Genomic DNA, 22,716 nt, shown 5'->3' with positions numbered 1-22,716 from the left:
AAGACTTTTTGGGACAGATTGTCGTCACTTGCAATCACTTCTTCATTTGTAATTTATTCGGTCAAGGAAGAACCAAAGTGGGAATGTCAAAATTCATTGCTTTGACATAATTCAATTTTAATCCTTGGCCCAATGTTTAGGTTGAGGCCACTGGACTAATTGTGTATCGGATTACTATTCGGGAGGGCTTGATGTCGGGCATGAGTTTTTCTGAGACGGGCTATCATTATAACATATAAGTAGTTGAGATGTGTGTAGGGTTTGCACTTAGTCGAGTTCATTGCTCTATGTGATGGGAGTGTTCTGCCGTCGGGTGGGCTCTGGCTTGAGGCTTGGAAAGGGCTCTTTTTTTTGTCCATCTAGTCTGGGTACATTTTGTTATTTTGAGTTAATTATGTGAGGGAAACCAGTGTCTTTCAAGACTTTTCGGGACAGATTGTCGTCACTTGCAATCACTTCTTCATTTGTATTGGTTCGGCCAAGGAAGAACCAAAGTGGAAATGTCAAAATTCATTGCTTTGACATTATTAATTCAATTTTAATCCGTGGCCAAATGTTTAGGTTGAGGCCACTGGACTAATTGTGTATCCGATTGATATTCGGGAGGGCTTGTTGTTGGGCATGAGTTTTTCTGAGACGGGCTGTCATTATAACATATATTTTTTAAATATAATGAATATAAATTAAAGGTTTAATAATAATGGGGTGTCCCCACCCGGGCCTGGGCTTTTCCAGGGTCTCTTCGGTTCCCCGGGGCGGAGTCGTCCCCTGTGATATTAATTTATGTAATTTATTGTTATTGTTATGTTAATGGGGCGCGGAATGAATGACAGTGTCTCATTGTGAATAACTTATGTATGCGAAATCGCCACATTTTATTATATATTGGACTCACTGGAATATGAATTAATGCAAATATGTTTGTTAATATTCAATAGGTATGTTAAATGCCGTCAAGAGAAAAGTGTATCATTTTTTAAGTATGTACTACACTTGTCCTAGTTTTCTTCTTCTTCTTCTTCTTCTTCTTCTTCTTCATGCTATATTACTTTTCTCCTTTTTCTTTCTTAGTTTCCTTTTTTTCTACTCTTAATCTTTCTGGTCTCATTTCTTATCCTTTTGCCTGCTTATTACAATATTTTTCACACTTTGAATATATGTAGGATTCTGTCAAAGTTATGTGTATTTATATTCGTAAATCTTCTGTAACATTGTGTGATATTTATGTATATGCCCTGCTTATTCTGTTTATGCAGTTATGTCCTGGGCTTCTATGTTTTGTATTTATGTATTCCTTTGTTCGATTTGTTTATCAATAAAGTGATGAAATATCTACGGTACTAAATGTCTGAACATTTCGAACAATTACCCGATAAAAATCTTGATAGAGTCTAAATCAACTTCTTCAAAATCTGAAGTGAAATGTGAATTTCTTTGATAGCATTTTTACATCTTTGTGTCACATTTTTGTCCCCGCCGAACGAGTTCGAGCAGGGGACTATGAAACGGGCTCCGTACGTGTGTGTTTGTCAGTGTGTCCGTCCGTCTGTCCGTCCGTCCGTCTGTGCGTCAGTGTGTGATCAAAATGTTCAATTTGCTACTTCTCTGTCATTTATGAGCCAATTTTGATTCTGTTTGCGATATATGATAGCACTACATGGGAGCTTTGAAACTTCTAAACAGAATTTCAGTTGTGACCTTTGACCTTGACCTTTGACCTATATTGTACATTTTGCTTCAAAATGCTACTCCTTCGCCATTTCTAACCCGATTTCACTTCCGTTTGCTTTGTGTGATGGCATTAGGTGAGGGCTTCAAAACTTCTACACAGAAATTTGACCTTTGACTTCTTTGACCTTTGACCTTGATTTTTGACCTATATTGTACATTGGCTACAAAATGCTACTCCTTCGCCATTTCTAACCCGATTTCGATTCCGTTTGTTTTATGTGATGGCACTAGGTGAGGGCTTCAAAACATATACACAGAATTTTGACCTTTGACTTCTTTGACCTTTGACCTTGATTTTTTTACCTATATTGTACATTTTGCTACAAAATGCTACTCCTTTGCCATTTCTAACCCGATTTCGATTTCGTTGCTTTATATGTGATGGCACTAGGTGAGGGCTTCAAAACTTCTACACAGAATTTTGACCTTTGACTTCTTTGACCTTTGACCTTGATTTTTGACCTGTATTGTACATTTTGCTACAAAATGCTACTCCTTTGCCATTTCTAACCCAATTTCACTTCCGTTTGCTTTATGTGATGGCACGTGCCATCACATAAAGCAAACGGAACTAGGTGAGGGCTTCAAAACTTCTACACAGAATTTTGACCTTTGACTTCTTTGACCTCTGACCTTGATTTTTGACCTATATTGTACATTGGCTACAAAATGCTACTCCTTCGCCATTTCTAACCTGATTTCGATTCTGTTTGCTTTATGTGATGGCACTATGTGAGGGCTTCAAAACTTCTACACAGAATTTTGACCTTTGACTTCTTTGACCTTTGACCTTGATTTTTTACCTATATTGTACATTTTGCTACTAAATGCTACTTCCGGCGGGGACATATATTACGCACTAATCAGCCCATGGGTATAGCACTTTTGTGAGGCTAGTCTATGAAGTCCTGCGCAATTTGAATGTCTTTAGTACACAAAGATGTGCCTGTCCAGAATTACCGTGCTGTGCGGTAATACCAGGCCGATACCATACCTGTATATACATGTATGTTGGTCACTAGGAGCCTTACGTGCGTGTTGGTTCCCGCCATCCCGGATCCCATTTACATTAAATAATACTAGAATTCTATTCATAGTTTTGCATTGTCGATGACTGCCCTCTCCTACCAGTACCAGATCTCAACACCAACTGACGACTCTGCAGAGTTTCTAGTACATGTACCTAGCGTAAATTCTTGTTCGGATGTTATTGCATCACAGAACAGCAGGGGACCTCAAGAATAATTTACTATTAAAGTGAGGTCCTATACCTATGCCTATGGCTATTGCCTTATCGGTTTATAAATTATAAAATCTTCTAAGAACTGATTGAACTTGGTTTGAAGAATTAGAATATTCTAGATGTAGAAGTCTAAACAATTGATTATTTATATAATGTAGATCCTTGTTTGAGTAGACCCTAATTCTGAGTAAAGTCAAGCAAGTGTCAAGTTATAAACAGAAATGCTTCCTCATGTTGTTCAGTGGTGTGGATCTCTCTCGAATATTCTATGCAATCACAGAAATCTGCAGAGGACAGCCATGAGGCCTTGGTAGTCCAGAGGGATGCTGACGAGGCGATGTTGATTGACAGTGATGATGATGTGAATGACATGCCTGACACCCAGCCAGTGGATGATAGAGTACTCAAAGGTATACAGTATTATACAATAGTTGGTGTAAATGAACAAATAATCAAAGCATGTAAATTTTTACAGAAACATAAAGAATACCTAATCCTTTTCACAGTATGTGCTAAGGCAATGGCCTTTGCTTGCTATGCTTTTTCATCAGCATTCAGTAATCCATCCAAACTTGATCTAGTTGTAAAGTTACCAAACCCACTCAGGTAGAGCAATGTGCCTTCCAGTCCAACAAGAAATCCATAGTGACACAATAAGAATAAGGTAGATTAGGTATAGTCTGTCCTTTGACAAGTGTCATCCAAATATCTGTGTCAATCAGCAAACGGTAAAGCACCCCACCATGTGTGCCAATCTGTAAACCAAGCACACATTGACTTCAGTGCAAAGAAAAGAAAAGTTGTTTTTTGTTTTAAATATTAAGCAGCCATCTTCACTTACTCCAAGATCAGATCTACTGACAAAATGTTATAGGTGTGCATGAAAAATCTCTTTTATGATATAATCTACCAATCTGAATTTTGAACATGCTCTGCACTCCTGTTATAGGGGACATGTTTACTACAAAATTGTCGTTACAGTGAAGTAAAAATTCAGGTCCTCAAATTATCATGTGTATAATATTTATGCATTTTACTGTACGGCTATAACAAAGTTTCAATATAACAACAAAAAAAAAAAAACAACAAAAAAACTACCGGTCCCAAGGACTTCTTTATAGGCCTAAAGAGAGTTTATAATACCTGTAGTTGTTTTTATATTAGCTTGAGTCGCCACCAATTTTACTGTTTCCTATGATTTAATAGACATATAAACCGAAGATTGAGTAAATTGTTTCCACTGTACTGTAGATGTCCTTGCCTATGTGGAAGTTCGCACGAAAGCCGAGAATAGATCCAAAGGGGTGTCCAAACAACTGGAGCTTCTTGGAGCAAAGGTAAATCTGGTACTGGTGAGACAGCAGTTAATTGTTTTGACCTGCAGCCTGGGTACAATGCCAGACATCTTCATGAGATGTCATACATTTCATCTCATGTGTATGTCCCCCCCAAAAATAATAAAATCGGATTTTCGCATTGATAACACCCAATATGATTAAAACTGTCCAAATGCTACTTCAGGGTCTTAAAGCATACATGTACCATCTTAGCTCTATTTTGCAGAAAACCCCATTCAATTTGGTTGAGTGGTCACAGAGAAATATGGCTTGTTGTAAAGTATGTCATGAGTCTGATTCTTCCAAGTTTAGCACTTGAATGCTTTTGGAACAACTGCACATTAATGTGTAAACACAATAGACAGAACTCGGAGAGAAGAGATTCCTGACACGCTCTACAAAATTCCTCATTTCTCTTTGACTACTGAAGCAAATCAAATGGGGTTTTCTGTAAGATGTGGGCAATGAATTATTGTTTCACACCCTGAAATCGTATTTGGATTGATTCACTATTTTTAAAGTTATCATTGTGGAGGATCCCCTTGTATTTTTTTTTTTTTTTTTGGGGGGGGGGGGACATACGGTACAGTATAGGAAGGGGTAATCCCCAACCTTCTGTATTGACATAACTCTTGAGAAATCAACATTTTTGTGTTTCAAATAAAGCTTAAAATAGTCTTTGTTTATGCAGTCTTACAATAAAAGTCATCCAGTGTGTTACATGTGATTATCAATTGATAAGGTTCTATCATTATTCATGTATCGCCAGGACATGATCATCATATAGTTTATGTCCTAACTTTATGGAAGAGCACTATAAATTTGTAACAGGTGACCTACCCCGTTAAAGAAGAGTCTCGAGTATGCTCGGGTGGTTGTCTATGGGAAATATGTGTTATAGCAAAATCAGTCCATCCTCATTGGGTTAAGTTGGTACCTGATGATTAGAAATACCACTGTTTTCTTTTGCTGATTTAATTCTTAATGTTCCATTTTGCACTCCAGAATCAGTCGACAGCCTGCCAACACGTGCCCACATATTTTGCTCAAATGCACAAATCTGCCCAAACCAATCAATGAATCGCCAAATGCCATAGTACAGTGAAAGCTTCACTTTTGATTCCATTCCTCTCACATGTATGTAGCTTGCATCGCATGGTGGTTGAATGTCAAGCGGTGTTTCCTAGGGGTTTTTCAAGTAAATTCTACTTTTCTCTCACAGTTGTGAGTGCAAAAGTCATGCCTCCCAGATCTAGACAATAATGTAGCTACTGGTCATTTGAAAGAAAGATAATCATAGATTTGTCACAAAATGTATGTCAAAGCAGAGCTTGGAATTTTCTCTGCAACTGTACTCATATTGTATGTTTAACATAAAAATTTCTCTGAAAAGTGAAATGGATTTGAAAAACAGAATGTTCTCTCAAAGCATGCCTGCATTGCAGTCTCAAGTTAATGTGGCACACAGCGATTTAACACCATGGTGCATAAAGAGTTAACACATTAGTGTTTTAGAAACAACAACAAATGAATGAGATAAAGAAACTTGTAGAATACACTTGTAGTTTCATTTCACAATGTACAATGTATGGTAGGTAGATTGCAATAATCATGGAATGATCACATTGAAATTTTTATACTGCAAAGATACGATGATTATAATGCAACCATTTGGTTGTTTGTTGACATATGAAGAGTTTGATTGCAAAAGGGGCTATTAAAGATGCCATGTACAAGTGTATTTGTGACCCGCTACAACAAAATGATCCTAAAGTCGGGCGAGGTCGATTATTTGAAAATTGCATGACACAATTCCCTAATCTTTCTGCTTTAAATTGATATATAACACATCTTATAAAAATAATCGGCTGCGGAGATATCGATGTTTAAAAGAGAGCATGTCGACGCGTCTGGGAAATCACTGTTTCGAGAAAAGTGCCCTAAAAGTTCTCCTTGCGATGCAATCACGACCAAGGCACAGGCAAGTCAGTATTCACCTCCGGACAATAGAAGGTAAGCCCTAGCAACCCCCGCAATGCTCATTCAAACACAGCGTCGGCGGTCTCCTCACCGACCAATCAGTGACCAGGATTCCAGGGGGGCGTTTCATCAATGAGTTCGTCGGAGTTTTCACCGACAAATTTGCTATCAGCCAATCAGACGCAAGGATTTACACTGACAACTGTTAAAAGCTAATGAAATCCTTGGTCTGATTGGCTGATAGCAAATTTGTCGGTGAAAACTCCGACGAACTCGTTGATGAAACGCCCCCCAGGAGAAGCGGCTGGGCATAGCACACCCCGACACCACACACCAGTCGACTGGGGAGTGTGCGAGCTTCACGCTTCGGTTAGCGGCAAGCAGCAAACTGACCAATGAGATCACTCTGGTCGTTGTTAGGGGCGGAGCCTATCTGTGGCGCTCAATCCAAATGTTCGAACCAGTTTGTGCTTCGTTGAAACGCCAAAAAACATGGCCCAGAAAAATGCAATTTTTTGGTCTTTCCTTTCATCATTTTGCTTCAAAATTTCGACAGATGATAGACGACATATCAGACTCTAATAATATGTCAAATTCAGAAAATCGTAAGTTTTAACCAATTTTGATGCTCTGACTTCAAACTCGATTTTCACGTCTTTGACCGTGCGTGACTTTAGGACCATTTTGTTGTAGCGGGTCACATTTAATCCTTTTAAAGTAAGTCAATCATATAAGTGAGTGATACTCACTGGTTACATAACACTGAATACTCTTGACATTATGATTTAAATATGCCATATTATTTTCTTTGTTTTTCTACCAGCTTCAATTGCAAATATCTCAACTTACCTAGAATGGAGTTAACTCGTTTTGTAACAAAACTCTTCATCTTGCAATGTTGACATTACTTCTCTGTGATTGATTTGTCTCTTTTCTGCTCCAAAGATACTGCATTGAATACCTTAGAACCTATTTTTGCTGTCACTTTTATGGCATGTTGAGTTTAATCAACCTGTTTTCTGTATTCTACCCATGCACAAGGTATCAACAAAGTTTACCAATGATGTCACCCATGTCATCTGGAAGGATGGGAAGAAATCAACAAGAGACAAAGCAACCAAGAAAGGCATAAACTTGGTATCAGTCCTGTGGGTTGACAGGTATTTAAAGATCCCACTTCTGATCTGAAGTCAATAAAGCCTCACATAATGTGACCCTGCATCACAGAACACACAGAAAGTCGCCAGATATGAAATTTTAGTGAAGAGCATATTCTGAAAGAGCAGACTCTATGCTTTAAAATGATGTATAACTCAAATCAAATGGACTCTCCTAACCTATCTAAATATTGGAAAGAAAGCACACACTCAGGAAAAGTGTGAAATGAGAAAAGAGGCTCTGAAGTACAGTGTCTATTCAAGCGCTTAATCTTCACCAAGCCGTGCAAGCTGTACGATGAATGGGACAAAAAACAGGACGTAAATCGCCGGAGTAACAAAAATGAAGGGATTATCAGATTAAGCTGAGATTAAGCATGCCTAATTAACACATTCTGTCCATAATTAATGCTGATCACACTATTCTACCAAAAACTGTTCGAGATAAACTGCTAAAAAACACACTTTCAAGCCCATTTTATGATCCCAAATTTTGGTATAATGTAGAAGAAGACTTGCTCTTTCAGAAAATATGAAAAAGTCAAGATGGGCTAGGTTGAACCATTTCACCTATTTTCAGTCCTCACACGAAATCAGTGTGTGCAACTTTTTGTTCGTTTTGTGATGCACGGTCACATATATTTCTTACTTTGAGTGTATCCAAATACATGTATATGCAATATTATTTCATGGGCATAATACTTTGTGAATCTGAACTTATAAGACAATTTCTTGAGTGCCTGAATTTGAAATCGAAAGCCACATCGATTGAAGGAGAAAGAAGTACAATTGTATTGTTCTTGGCGAGAGAAAAGTAAGTGATTTCCCATCTTGGACACAAAGTGTAAAGTATTTGTGTTTATGGGATCCAATATTTGTGTATACACATCACCATCGAATTTCTCAAATGTCAGTCAACTCGCAAAATTCATTAAAATAAAAAACTGCAAATATACAGTGTAGTATGGTACATGCCCACTACTCGTCCATTTGTGTTTTTATGTGTGTACATTGTATACGTACAAGTGCATGTTTGTGGAGATGAGTGTTTCTGCAATAATTTCTATCAGTTGCTTTCAGCAATAATCAGATGGACCCTTCACTGCCTTTCATGCCCTCCAGAAAATAGTCGTTTAGGAATCATGTACCATACGGGTTTTTTTCGTTTGTTTGTTTGTTTGTTTGTTTGTTTTTTGTTGTTGTTTACAAAGTGTATGTGTTGTTCTTTCTGTTCTTCATAGACACAGAGCTATTTGATAGTGCTTTTGTGAGTGTTCCTATGGCTGTAAAACATAGATTTGCATTTCACTTTTGTTTTGTAGATAGTCACATGCAAGTACAAGTTGTACCTATTGCAGTGGCGGATCCAGAGGGGGGCGCAACCGGCGCACGCCCCCACCTTTATTTTTCGTGAAAAACAAAAGAAATAAAAAGGAAAAAAAATGAAATGAAACCCGGAAGTGCCACCAGAAATATTAGTCACGCCCCCCCCCCCCCCCTTTACCGAATTCCTGGATCCGCCCCTATATTGTATTTGTTAGTGTACACAGTACTGAGATTTTTTTTTCTTTTTCCTGTGCAGATCCATTGTGTGAACCTGATACTGTACAATGTTTGTTCACTTTTGTTTCTGTAGTTGCAAGCAGAATCAAGAGCATGTCGCTGAATCACTGTTCCCTGTTAATGCACCGGATGAGAAGGAATCCCTGCCCATCAAGTTAAAGGTTTGTACAGCACGACTCATTGTTGTATCAATCATGCAACCTGGCTTCGTCGATGATTCCAATGAGAAGTACTGTAAAAGTGGATATTTTTGTGTGACTAATTTTATGTGCTCGGCCGGGTAGGAGGAGTTTCGCATGTTTTTAATTCCGCAGAAGCTGGAGCATATGGCAAGCAAAAATATTTGCATGCTTTTATTTTCGCTCTTGTTTCAGTTTGCGCAAAATGGGTAAAAATTTCAACAACGCGAAAATTTCCACTTTTACAGTAGCCTTTCGTGGCTTGCTGTTTGTGTAATACATTGCACTGAGATGTTAATAATCAATGATGACCTAGAAACATTGACTCTTGTTTACTCTATTTACTCTGTGTACTCCTGTGGATTTGTACAGTCCAGTTAATGTCAGGTACACGTAGATGGACGTATATCCAAACTTTCCATTTTATTTCCCAGAGGATGAAGTCTATGCAGCCCAAGGCGGTGGAGGAGGACATCCAGAAAAGCTCGGATCGAGGGATTAGGAAGAGGAAGAGGAGAGATGAGCATCCATCTCCTGCCTCCATCAGCATCCAGCCCCGTGTGCTCGTGGCAGACACCCAGCCGATGACTCCTGTAAGTCTTTGTTGACACACTTTCCTTGCAGCAACATCGCTTGTATTTCTGGCGAGAAGCATGTATTTATATTAAATACGTGATCGTAACAACCCCATTTAATGTTGATAAGGATTATTTATACTAGTATATTGCACATGTGCACCATGGCACCACATTTGCCACGGTGCAATCCCATCCCGATGTAGCTTTAACAAACTGCAAATTAAAAAGGGTTTATTACGTCAAGCATCAAGTATTGCTTGCTGACTGCACAGACAGTCCTCAGATAATCCTTTGCTGTAGTATTGTTTTTTATTTACTTTGTTTTGTTGGCTTTTTTTTTTTTTTTTTGCTTTTTTTCCGGGGAAACCAGCTCTCTACCGGCATTTCCGTTTTATAGGGGTCCCACCATTTTCATCAGTTCAACTTACTAACAGCTGAACTGAAATAATAATTTATTTTTCTTTTTATATTGTTGACAATGTATTTGATTTTTTCTCCTCTTTTCTTGAGAAATTATTTGTTCCATGCCTAAATACTATATGTGAGTGTGCAGTTGTGTGCTTTGCGTAACAATTAGTTAACCTTGAATTTGATACTTGAAGTTAGTGGTAAGTTAGGACTTCGACTTGCAACTGTACTGAAAAGGGACTAGCTGAATACAGAGATGGAAAATCAGGACCACTAAATTTTACCTCCTTAAAAATGGTGCCTCATGATAAGCAGGTTTGTTGTAACAGGGTTTCCCTGTACAAGATGCAATGTTAAGTACGGTACCAGGCTGCATTGTTTATATGAAATACATATGTGAACTTCACTTGCCCACAGACTACCTTTGATACACCTCGCACACCTTCTCTCATCCCGGAAACACCATCAAGCATGAAGGCCTGTCTTGATCTTCTTGACAGCATAAAGAAGAATAAAGGTTCTGCTCACAGTGAGTCAATTTTGTAATCAACCTTGAAAGCCTGAAACTTTATTTTGCTTCATTCTCTCTTTTCAATGCATCTGAGTGTGTAGTTAAGAAGTAAATAATCATATAGATAACTTGGTACCCTTTTGGAGCACATCCTCTTTTGGCTCGGTACATTACGGTATGGTACACTTTGGAGCGTTTGAGTGCTCCTTTGGAGTGGGTATGGTTTGGTACAGTTGGCATTAGGAGAGAGCTCGAGCTCACCCCTTGAGGACCAATAGTTTGGAATTTCAAGGACTCCTATTTGAGGTTCAAAATCTGTTCAGATGTTTTGAAATATGAAACATTTTGGCTTGGATTGCCAAAGCATGTTGGCTAAAGCATGTTGCTTTCGCTTTTTTTTTTTTCCTGTGGCGTTTTAATGCCTAGTCATCTGAACTGTTTGTCGCACATTAACTTCAAAGTCCATTTTCTGAAAACTGTGAATTTGATGGCCTATTTACACACCATATTCAAGGTAGGTCTTTTGAAATAAACTGGGCCAAACTACATAACACATATAAAATGTATTAATGGGAAGCTCAGATTCTATAGAAAGTGGAAATACCACAATCACAAAAGTGTAAGTTTTTATGACATTAAGTTTTCAAAGTAATGGGTGTATGTTCATCTTTTATCTTGTTTTGTTGTAATTTATGTGTGTTGATTAAATTCCTGGGCAGACTTCAGCGTGCTTGTGAGTGAGCAACAGTTTAATGAAGAACAAACATTTTCAGTCTTTATCTACCTCAAAAAAAAAAAAAAAAATGCTGTAGAGGTCTTCTTATTTTCAAAGTGAAAAATTCTACCTACATGGTGTTATTATTATAATCCCAGAATTGGTCAAAACAATAGACCAGTATTTTCCCATATCTCATGAAATATGGACCTATGTGCGATAGTCATTTTTTTTTCTTTTTGTTCAGTTTATTTTTGTGTGTGCAAATTCAGTTTTGAAAGGCAGTCATGTATGAAAAATTAGTACTGATTATAGATTTTTAATTGGCTGCAAATGAGAAAATCTTTTTATTATGATTTGTGATGACATTCTGTATTCATTGTTATGTTTCAGGACGTCTGTCGATCACAGACTCGCCCAGAATCTCTCCTTCAACTCCCCTTCAGCAGCGTCTCTTCCAGTGCTTTATGGAAGAATCCAATTCCCTGAATCCCTCCCCGAGCACCAGCGTGAGACTCCACAAATCTGGCCCCACGACGCGAAAGAGGCAAGCTGTTCAGGCTGATTCAGAAGTCGAGGACCGATCCACTGGCAGTCCCGTGGCTAGCATCCACAGAGGGCGTCCTAGCGGGGAAACGCCTCGATCTCACAAGCGAGGAGCTTCCAAGACGAGGGGCGGCAGCGAGGAGAAAGTGGATGATGGTGATGCTGAGAAAGCTCTCAAAGATGAGGACTCCACTGTAGAGGAGGAGAGACGGCCTGAAGAGAGAGAGGATCTCTGCGTGATGAAACCATCCTCTCTGGTGGCAGATGATGATGGTACTGACAGGAAAGTTCTTGTCCCAGATGAACGTGATACCAAAAAGGGGCGTGGTCACAAGAGGAAGACCTCTGTGGGCACTCCATCAAGGAAAAGTGGCAGTGGAACCAAACCAAGGGGGCAGGGATCTAGGAAGAGTCAGAAAAAGAAACGTGATGGAAATTTTGGGGATGAGCCTCCAAGTGCTGAGCAAAAGTCAACAACATCATCTTCAGCGGCGGCATCATCTGACTCGCCGAGGAATAATTCACTTGCTCCCACCGATGGCAATTACAGCAAGGAACGTGCAGACAGGCAGTCCCAGATTGCTGAAGATGTTCCTCAGGGGCCAGCAAGTAAGAAGCGCAAGCTTCTGTCCTCCCAGCCACAGATGTTGGACATTGACGGTGTCTCACTGCAACCACCAGAAGAGTACCCACTCCACAACAAAGAGTACACAAAGGAAGAGGAGGAGGGTAACAAAGCCACCTCTTCCAAAGGAGGAAAATGGCCATGCAGGCTTTCGGGACCTACTCAAGCTGAAACCAAAGGTACACTATAGGCGTTTTCACATCAGCCCGATAAAAATCCAAGCTCGAGATATTTTTCGCCATCGCAAATTAGTGCGCTATTTCATTTCCTATTCACATCAGCCCAAAGAGAATTAGCCCAAAATTTTTTCGAGCTAATTCGACAGCTGAGCATGCGCAAACAGTACCCGCGTGATCGCCATTTTTGTGTGCGAGTTGCCTCAACCGATTGATCGATTACACTACACGCACGTTTTGTTTATTAGCTGTTCTGATCTCGCTGATTTCCTGCTCTAGATTTGTTCAGTTTTGTGTTTTATTGTATTCATCGCTCATGGAAGTTGACGAAACCCTGCTTAATATTATGATGCGAAAGAGAAGACGCCGTGAGGAGAGGAATCATGAACGATTCTTCGAATTTGTGAAGAGAAGGAACTGTTCATTTCTTCTGCTCACTGCCATGGTGTTCACGTTGTTTCCACGCTAGGCATTGTTGTTTTCACGCTAGGCATGATGGGATGCATCGCGCTAATTCTTGAGGCGATTTCACAGTATCAAATAGCGCGCTAGTTCGCAAATTATCCCGCTATTTCGGAAATTTCCCGAGTTGGACTCGAGAAATTTTCTCGATCAGAGCGATGAAATTAGCGCGCTAATTTGTATTCACATTATCAAATAGTGCGCTATTTCGTCAGAAAGTAAGAAAATAGCGCGCTATTTCAAAACATCGGGCTGATGTGAAAACGCCTAAAGAACGCACAGGCAGCACCAAGACTTCATCTTTTAATATCATAGACATACAAGTGTACATGCAACTTTGAATCGATCCATATGAAGTGCCATCTCATAATGAAATGATAAAATCCCTCGGCCAAAACAAGATAAATTCAAACTTTTCACTTCTGTCCAATACTTAGATTATTGCTGTATGTGCACCAAACATTGTTTTATACCTTCTGTTCCACAATGTGTTCTAATGCCCCATTGTTCTCCGTGAGTATCCATAGATTTTATATGAAATATTTGTGTTTGTCATAGGAGAATTTAATACTTCACAGAGGTTCCAAGAGCACTAAGTTTTATGTCAGAGACCCTTCTGCCTAGGTTTATTCTTGTCAAAAAGAAAGCAACTAGAAGACGAAAGGATTATTTGTTCATGGTTGTAAAATCTTTTGATTTCCAATGACAAATCTCTTGAGATACTGATTCTTACTCTGATGTTATATGTTTTCCTTTGCCATTAAAGATGAAAACTGCCAACCAGCTAGTCTCCAGGAATGTAAAGTGGAACTCTCATCTGCCTTGTCGACAGACCTGAGCAGGTCATCTGTACTCTCATCATTGGACAACCACAACAGACCAAGCATTGAAGAATTCAAAATGACAGGTACAGATGTATGCCCTGGCATCAAATGCAATGAAATGGCAATAGTAGAAGCCCTCGTGTGCAATTACACTCAGTTTCCAACAAACATCATCCATGGTTAGCACTGGGTCATGATCATCTGACTGTTGTGAATGTTGATTTTAAATCATACAACACTTGGCATCAGCTATATCATTGTGAAAATATTGCAGCTCACTTTTTATTTCACTTCTTTCTAAAATTAAGTGCTTCTATCAGCATGTAATATCAATAGGCAGGGTATTTCGCATTAGAAACGAACAATAGAAAGGCATTGGCAATCAATGGTGTGCCTGCAGTTTGATGTTACAATGTATGCATGATTTTATATGAAGAAACCCAAAACTGCATTTTCTGAAGTTTCCAACTCTCTCAATCATACCAAAACCTATATCCAAAACTGTGCATCTGTCCATGGTATATTCTTTCAAAGGCATGTTTAAACATGTACAACTTAATTACAGGTACCATCACTTCCTGAGGAAGAATACCACTTTTATGCCGTACATTTTGGGACTTATATGACAATTTCTTGAGTGGTTTTAATGTGGGATTGAGAACTGGAATGAAAGATGAGAAATAAAGAATTATCCCTTTTCTAATGAAAAGTATTAGTGATTTCCACCACGATTTTTGGTGCATTCGTGCTCTTGGAGGAAATATATTTGCAAGTTGTTAATTTCACAAATACCAGTCGACTCAAAATTCACTGAGAAGACTAAAGTAAAAACACTTTCAGATATTGTGTATACTGTGCTTGTGTGTACATGCTTTATAAAAAGGCGTATTATTTCTGATTTATTAGTGGAAAAGTCAGCAAAGAAAATGGGATTCCATCGGAATTCAATCCCGAGACCTCCAGATTGCTTATTTCCGATTTAATGGACTATCACTCCCTAGGAGCCAAAAAGCTGTCAGCTACCAAGAAGGCAGGGAGGAAGAATGCCAGGCAAGGCAGTGAAAGCAGCATTTTGTCCACTTCTTGGGCTTCTTCCAATGATGATGAACAGGTGGACAAACGCGACAAAGGTAAAAGCATAAACTCAACTTGAATGTTCATTAAAAAAAAAGAAGAGGTCAAATTGGATAAAGATTAAAAGCTTTGTGTCTGGTGAGGTAAGTCTTGACATCAACATTGCTAGATACAAAATATGTAAGACCTTTTGTTTGTTTCTTCATATTGTCACTGCAATCTAGATGACACGTTGGGCAGTGCTGCAAACTTACGACGCTTTGGAAAAAGTATTGTATCTTATTCACACAGATTCTGTCATTTGCGTAGATGCTTCAGTTTTGTTTAGTTTTAGAACAAGCCTGTTTGTATGCCCATGTCATAGCAAAGTATGTGAAGGGAATAACATTTTGCAACTGAAACTGAGATAGGGAAAAGCTCAAGGATTTTATGGAGTACCAATAGTCAAAGAGCCAGAAAGCTTTGCTGATGTAGCAATGACTAATATATGAAATCTATTGAAATGCATGAAGTTTGCTTAGGTGGCTGGAAAAGCCTGTAAACTGGGTTCTCAGGGAAATTATATATCAAGTTTTAAATTACTAGTAAACCAGCAAGTTTGGCTGCGTGTCTTCTGTTGAACTACAGGTACATGTTATGTTGTTGATGAGAGGCCTTTTCAATGTCTATTTGTTTGCAATATATGCCACTGATGAAGATTAGCATTTTTATGTACATCTGATATCTAGTCTACTGCATCATGTTTTGATGAAACTGATTGATTTGTCATGATAACCATAATGAAGGTGATGCTCAGCCAGAACAAGACAAGGCCAAGAAGAGGAAGAAGGTGAAGATAGTGGAGGAAGGTAGAAAGGTGAGACAGGGAACATTTTGATTCAGACTTCTCCAGTTGACTGATAGATATTGAAATGGAAAAAATCAAATTGGTGTTCTTTGTGCAGAAACAAAACAAAACAATTTTATTTAATTATATAATCTTGATGTCTTGAAGTTAAACCTGATTCTTATGACATTTGCGACATATATTGATAATATTTGATATTGATAATAATATTTCGCAAATTGGAGTGGACAGCCTTTTTTATTTGGCTTGAAATCTTCACGAATTGCCACTGGCATTCAATGCAAAATGATTCATGGTAATGTAGTCTAAACAAGAATTTTCTCATGCGTTTTTATTTTCGTGAATCTTGGCTTTCGCGAAATTTTTGAAATTTTTAAAATGCACTTATAGATTTCTGATTTTACAGTAGCTGCAACTTAAAGGGACTGTACAGTACTGGTTGAGGTGGGGATTCATGTTTTGAACATTCCTAAGTGAGATAATGAAAAGCCTTTTATGAAATATGAAAGAGCATGTAATTTTAAGAAGGATTCAACGTTTATTTGATGAAAATTGGTTTTCAAATGGCTGAGATATCCCAAAAAGTGCTAATAATAAAAGGCGACATGCCACAACTTTATTAGGATCTCTTTGTTTCACCATGTTTTGGGATATCTCAGCCATTTCAAAACCCATTTTCATCAAATAAACTTTTGATACCCCTTAGAATTGCATGTTCTTTGACATCTTATAGAGTGGTTTCTGAATATCTCACAAAACGTTAAAAGCTAAATTCTCACCTCGACCAGAACTGTACACACCCTTTAACATGATTACACTTTAAAATGTCAGGGTCTGGGGAGAGTGTTTGTGAAGACTAAATCAAACAAACTGTTGAAGTTAAACTGGTTAATTTGAGTGGTTGTGTGCTGTTCGTAGCTTATTGCAGACAATTTAACCCGTTGAGGACGGTTTGATTTTGCTACGACTCATATTTCCCATAGACACCTGCCCGGGATTCGTCCTCAACAGGTTGATATTTAGCGCAAAGTCAAGACTTTTTTCAGATCTTTACCATCAGCATACACTGTACATTATTTTAATGTCTACACAAGTAGAATGTTTGCTAATTTTTTGTGTCGGACAATTTCATATCTTTCTCCACCATGTGTTTCTGTTTTTCTTGCAGAAAAAGTCAACATTAGTAATGACCAGCTTACACAGAAGGTGAGTGCCCTGATATTCAGTGGTTTGCATAGTCAATCTTTATATCATTGTTAGAACTGGCAAGGTTATGCATGTTGATATCTTCAAGACCTTGTTTTCTCAAACATATTTATGAAAATTATGAGTGAGGTATATTTGTATTATGTATACATTTATGATCAATACATAGAATGATGCTGATAATTTTCAGTCACTTTTCTGTTGAGCAAGTACAGTAGTATGCTGATGCAAGACATGGCTTTGAGGGAGCAGGGTGCCAAGGTCTAATGGTTACCGGTATTCTGTATGAAAGTCCATTCACTGCATAGAATTGGTCAAGAGAATTGCCCAGAGAGGGTAAACATATCACTATGTGCGCATTATAAATGAAATAATCTGGGTATGTCATCAGGGGAAATCATGTTCTGACTTCACAATCCTTCAATTCTACTGACAATCCTTCAATTCTACTGATAATATTGTTTTTAACCTGTTGAGAACAGACTGATTTTGCTACAACACGCATTTCCCATAGACCCTTGCCCAAGTATACTCGGGACTCGTCCTCAACGGGTTAAATTATTTAAGTCAAATGCAGAAAATGGGAATTGATTCATGATTTGTAATGGAACCTAGGAATGTTGCTGCAGAGCCAGAGGAAAATGATTGGTTGAAAAGTGTTTTGAAGTTTGCTGCAAAGAGCAATGTCCTTCAGTGACCTCTAACCCCATGTCTACAATATGTCTATGCTATATTATATAATATGACCCATACTATGGTCATGAAAAGAGCCTTGCTTTTGACAACATGGTGATGTCAGTATGAGATACCAATATAAATGTGACCCTGCATCGCAAAACCACCAAAAAGTCTCCATCCAGACATGGATTTGTTGTTCAGGGGCAGATTCTGAAAGAGATGATGCTATTAAGCTTTGAACTGTCCCAGGTGTTTTCCTCAATACAAGTGGACTTGCCTAACCACGCTATTAAAATAATGGAAAGAAAGTACTCACTCAGGCAAAGTGTTTACTGAGAAAAGAGGCTTTAAAGTCTAGGGTTTATTCAAGTGCTAAATCTCACCAAGCTGTGCTCTATGCAATGAATGGGACAAAAAGCAGGATGTAAAACTCTATAGCAGCCACAATGAAGGGATTATCGGATTAAGCTGATATTTTGCACCCTCTATTTAACACAGTGTAATCATGACTAATCCTAACTTTCAAAGCAGGCACATTATCCCTTCAAAAGTTATTAGAGTTGAAAGTGAAGAGTGTGTAAAGGCTTTTTAACCCAGTCATCCCACAATTCTCTGAGAGCCTTCAATGCCCCAAAATGAGATTCTTTTTTTTTTCAGGTCAACAGAAAACAGACATCATCCTTTCAAAAGTTCTTGGAGTTGAAATTGCAGAGTGTGTAAAGGATTTTTTAGATATTAGAAGGGACCTCTGAGCCATACCTAATCACACAATTCTATGAATACATGTAGGTATTCCAGAAACACTGAAAAAACAAACAAACAAACAAAAATTTCTCATCAGATTAATGATTCCAAATTTCAGAGTAACATAGAAGAAGAATTGCTCTTTCAGAAAATATGAAACAATAAAGATTGGTTAACTTGGCCCATATTTTGAGTCCTCCCGTAAAATCGGCACACGCAACTTTTTGTCGGTTTTGTGATACGCGGTCACAAATGCAAGATCAATTTAACAAAGATTATCCTTACATAGTTTTCTCTGTGTCCGCAATTATGTTACCAGTGACCAGGAGGTCCTGATATCTGTGGTCAACGAGCTCGGCGGCTTCTCCGTCACGGACATGGTGTGCGAGACGACGACCCACGTGGTGATGGGAGAGAACAGACGCACCCTCAATGTCCTGTCGGCCATCGCTAGGGGCTGTTGGCTGGTGTCCATGGACTGGGTGAGCTATTCAAATTGATTTTTGCATTGATTTTGATTCAATCTGATCTACCCATTTTCCGGTCGGATGCAAGAGATGAATTTGATGATATATTTCGTCAGAGTACTCTGACTAACCAATTTATAGAGAACATGGAGTATGTTGCAACCTCAGGGTTTGAAATGCTACGTTTGGAGGAGGTTACTCGTATTATAAGTTGAAAGGTTTATGAGGCAGGTACATTCAGTGGCAGGAAAATTTGCCAATGTGTTTTCCCAGAAACAGCAACAACCCTGAGGAGATACATTTGTAACAAATATATTGTTGCGGGAAAATGGGTGTTGTTGCACTGACTACTGGGGGTGGCAGGATGTTTACCGAGCGGGAACGATACCCCCAATAGAAAGGCACATTTTCCGCAGTGGAAGAGAGTTAATTAGTAAGATATAAGGTGCATCAGGTACATTCACACAATTCATTCACCATCACGATGAGAGGGCTGCAACATAGTTCAATCGGAAGAGCGTATGTTCCGGGCAAAAACTGTTATTTTATTGGCAGATATACTTCACGTTGACAAACGTACATGATCAAAATGAGTTATGACAGGACTTGCCTAATTACTCTAACAGCATGACACGACGACTTTCGCTAAAGTCCTTAGATTCAAGAAGTCGCTCCTCTTAAGAAGTAAAGTGCCAGAAGTCCAAAAAGTTAAGTCCCTTGCTTAGACAGATCAATCGATATTTATACCTTTATGCTCAATGTATTTCTTTAAACTTAAAAAGGTATTCGGGCAATTCAAATTATGCGGAAACTATGAGGAACATAGAATATTTGGGGCGTATACCTTCATATTAGGTAAAACATAGAATTCTTTAGTGGACTATACACAACATAAAATTCCAAACGATGTAATGCGAGGAATGGACAGAATTTACGGAATGTGCAAGGAATGTGTATTTTATCAGAGATTCAGTCTAGAACGGAAACCCACTTGTTATGGAATGTGCCCTACTTGGTACTTTATGAGGTAGAGTTATGCCAAAAATCCCAGGAGGAGAAACCCTAGAAAGTGTCAACATGGAGGGGCGTGCTTGGCACGTGTGGAATGTAAACATTGACCCATGAGAATTCGCTGCGGAGGGTGAGTGGTTTTCATCTACAACAAGGCACTTATTGTTCTGCATGGTCAATGCAGGGAGGTGGGTCCCTGGTCAGTGGTTTCCTGCTCCTCCATATTCGTAACAATATAGTGGCTGCTTTTTTTTCTTCGTTTTTTTTTAATACATGTACTAGGGTATTATGGTGAAATCTCTGTGTTTTGATATTTTCGTATACATGTCACAGGTGTATCGGTCAGTGGAGGCAGGGTCCTGGCTACCAGAGGAGAGGTTTGAGATGAGTGACCACTTCCCAGGGGCAATGGTCAGTCTATTCATGTCTCCAGATGCAGTTTGCTAACATGTATTGATTTTTAAAGCATAATAATTGGAATTCACAAATAGAGTTTAAATCTAATCCACAACAATTAGTCCTTTTTATGCTATTACAAGAGAGACCCTGCTGTGGGTATTTTGGGCAAAATTAATGAATTCTAGTGCAATGATGATATAGAGGTGATTTTGCCAAAATTGCTATTCCAGAGTTAGAGTTGAAATACATTCAGCGTAAAAAAAAAAAAAAAAATAAGCCATGATTGCAATGTCTGATGGTTTTTTTTTTTAACTCTTCTGTTATCTATATTTCAGTTGAATTCAGTTTGCTATGATCTTGTCATGTTGAGATATGAACCACCTGCTGTCAAACGCACACGATAGTGTTGCTTGCCATTCAGCAAATATTTGTTTTTATTTTTTTGTGTGTTTTTGCATTCAAGTTCAGCGTGGATGTTCATAACAATTTGTGCATGGATAAATTGTACCATTGTCCTCCTATCCCTGTATAGAAATTGACTTTTTTTTTTTTACACCTGATTTTGTGTTGTTTGCATGTTTCTTTTTGTTTTTTCATCGGCAAACTTTTTAGTCATGGTCATGTTTGGGAGAAATTAATTGAATGCAAGTTAATAAAATCTCTCTGTAGGTTATTGCCAAACACATTGATACACGTAGGCCTAATCATTCAAATTGTATCTGTCACCAACATCAGGTATCCAGGCTGGCCCATGAGCAGCAGGATGCAAGCGGCCCATCCGACGGCAGGCCAACCGACCTCTTCTCTTCGCACAGCGCCCTCTATGTCGCTCCGGAGAGCAGTCCCCCGAGGGAGAGGCTGACAGAGTTGATTGAAGTGTGCGGTGGACACGTCACGAGGAGAGTCTCAGAGGCATCAATGTGTATTGGGAGCAGGAGCAAGAGGGGATCAACACCAGCTGTGTCTGAAAAGTGGATCCTAGGTCAGTGTGCGACACTCCTCTGTCCTTGTTCTAGTTGTTATTTGCAAACTCCTCGCCCCCCCCCCCCCCCCCCCCCCTGTTGTTTCATCTTTTTTCTCTTTTCTCATTTCGGTAGTTTGTATGGTGCAGGTTCTCTATTAGAGAAAATGTATTGACTTTGTTAGCGAGCTGTAAATCCACGTTCTCTTTTACTGTGTCAATAATTGGGCTTTGTTTGGATCAATAAATCAATTAGTCTTTGGGGAGACTAGTGCTCCTCTGGAGCAAAGCATACACTTATCATTTGATTTAATTTTGAAAGATAGCTATACTCTTTGCTTCCAAACCAAAATGAAGTTAATTGCAAGTTGATGAATGGTGAAAGTGAAAATATGCAGGATATGGAAATTTTTGCAATTTCAGTGACCAGAAACTAGTGTAAAAATAAATCCATGTAGATATTGTGCTTGTTATATGTAATATCAGTTGACCCGTTGAGGACGGTTTGATTTTTCTACAACACGCATTTCCCATAGACGCTTGCCTGAGTATACTCGGGACTCATCCTCAACGGGTTAATGTTATGATTCGCGGAATTAAAAACATGCGAAATTCATTTTAAGTTGCTCAAGCGAAAATTTCCACTTTTACAGTACCTGTAAGTAGAGCAGCCTCCAGATGGATAAACTTGAAAATGAATGTCTTACTTTTTCCTTTTTCTTATTTGTGAGGTGGAGATTAGGTCAAAATAAAATCTAGAACTGTGTTTGCTCTTGCCACATCGGAAAACAAACCTTACAAAGAAATGTAGGGCCTAATAGTTGAGAGTGGCTATGTAATGTTTGACCATAACCTTTGCAGAACATTCATCACTGTATACAATATGAATACTCTAATGAATTTACCCATCACTTTTTTGTGTGCTTAGTTTCATCTCAGATTTCTTTCTGATTCTTTTCACTGCAGACTGCATCACCAGATACCAACAGTTGCCATGGAAACTATATGAAATGAAATGAAGACATGAGCTGATGAGGCGAAGCATGTGTGGTAAACTTTTTTGACCTCTCTGAATGGAGAGACACGCAGAAAAACAAAAGGAGCACAGACTTGAAGAGTAACTGTAACTAAAGGGGTATAGCGCCCTCTTTGGTCTTGATTTACAGTTCTCTCATGGCCCTGGTCAGACCACTGCACATCTAGTGGTCAGATGTGGATCAGTGATGCCAAGTTTCTATAAAACTGGGTGAGAGTGACAAACTGATTTAGCTTCTTCATTTTGGAACTAGAAATT

At 38.7% G+C, this 22,716-nt stretch overlaps 1 protein-coding gene across 1 annotated transcript; it reads left to right on the top strand.

Moving 5' to 3' along the window:
- Positions 1–2,841: 2,841 nt before the first annotated feature.
- LOC139729407 (microcephalin-like) lies at positions 2,842–22,441 on the top strand. Its single transcript, XM_071640335.1, has 16 exons — positions 2,842–2,904; positions 3,255–3,384; positions 4,226–4,311; positions 7,333–7,451; positions 9,085–9,172; positions 9,625–9,783; positions 10,594–10,705; positions 11,796–12,752; positions 13,978–14,118; positions 15,037–15,165; positions 15,895–15,965; positions 17,125–17,162; positions 18,904–19,066; positions 20,396–20,473; positions 21,197–21,443; positions 22,389–22,441. The coding sequence occupies exons 1-16, from the start codon at positions 2,842–2,844 to the stop codon at positions 22,439–22,441; spliced, it is 2,634 nt and encodes an 877-aa protein (XP_071496436.1).
- Positions 22,442–22,716: the final 275 nt, after the last annotated feature.

Source organism: Diadema antillarum, unplaced genomic scaffold, assembly GCF_040938485.1.
Source record: "Diadema antillarum isolate AM-2024a unplaced genomic scaffold, OU_Dant_1.0 seq00000238_RagTag, whole genome shotgun sequence".
NCBI lineage: Eukaryota > Metazoa > Echinodermata > Echinoidea > Diadematoida > Diadematidae > Diadema > Diadema antillarum.
Note: the sequence above shows the minus strand (reverse complement) of the source record. Positions and strands in the feature narration are given on the sequence as shown.

Coding starts and splice junctions, on each gene's coding strand:
- LOC139729407 (XM_071640335.1), top strand. CDS start 2,842: ATGACTGCCCTCTCCTACCAGTACCAGATCTCAACACCAACTGACGAC. Junction 12,753..13,977: donor TACTCAAGCTGAAACCAAAG/GTACACTATAGG, acceptor TTGCCATTAAAG/ATGAAAACTGCCAACCAGCT. Junction 15,166..15,894: donor GGTGGACAAACGCGACAAAG/GTAAAAGCATAA, acceptor ACCATAATGAAG/GTGATGCTCAGCCAGAACAA.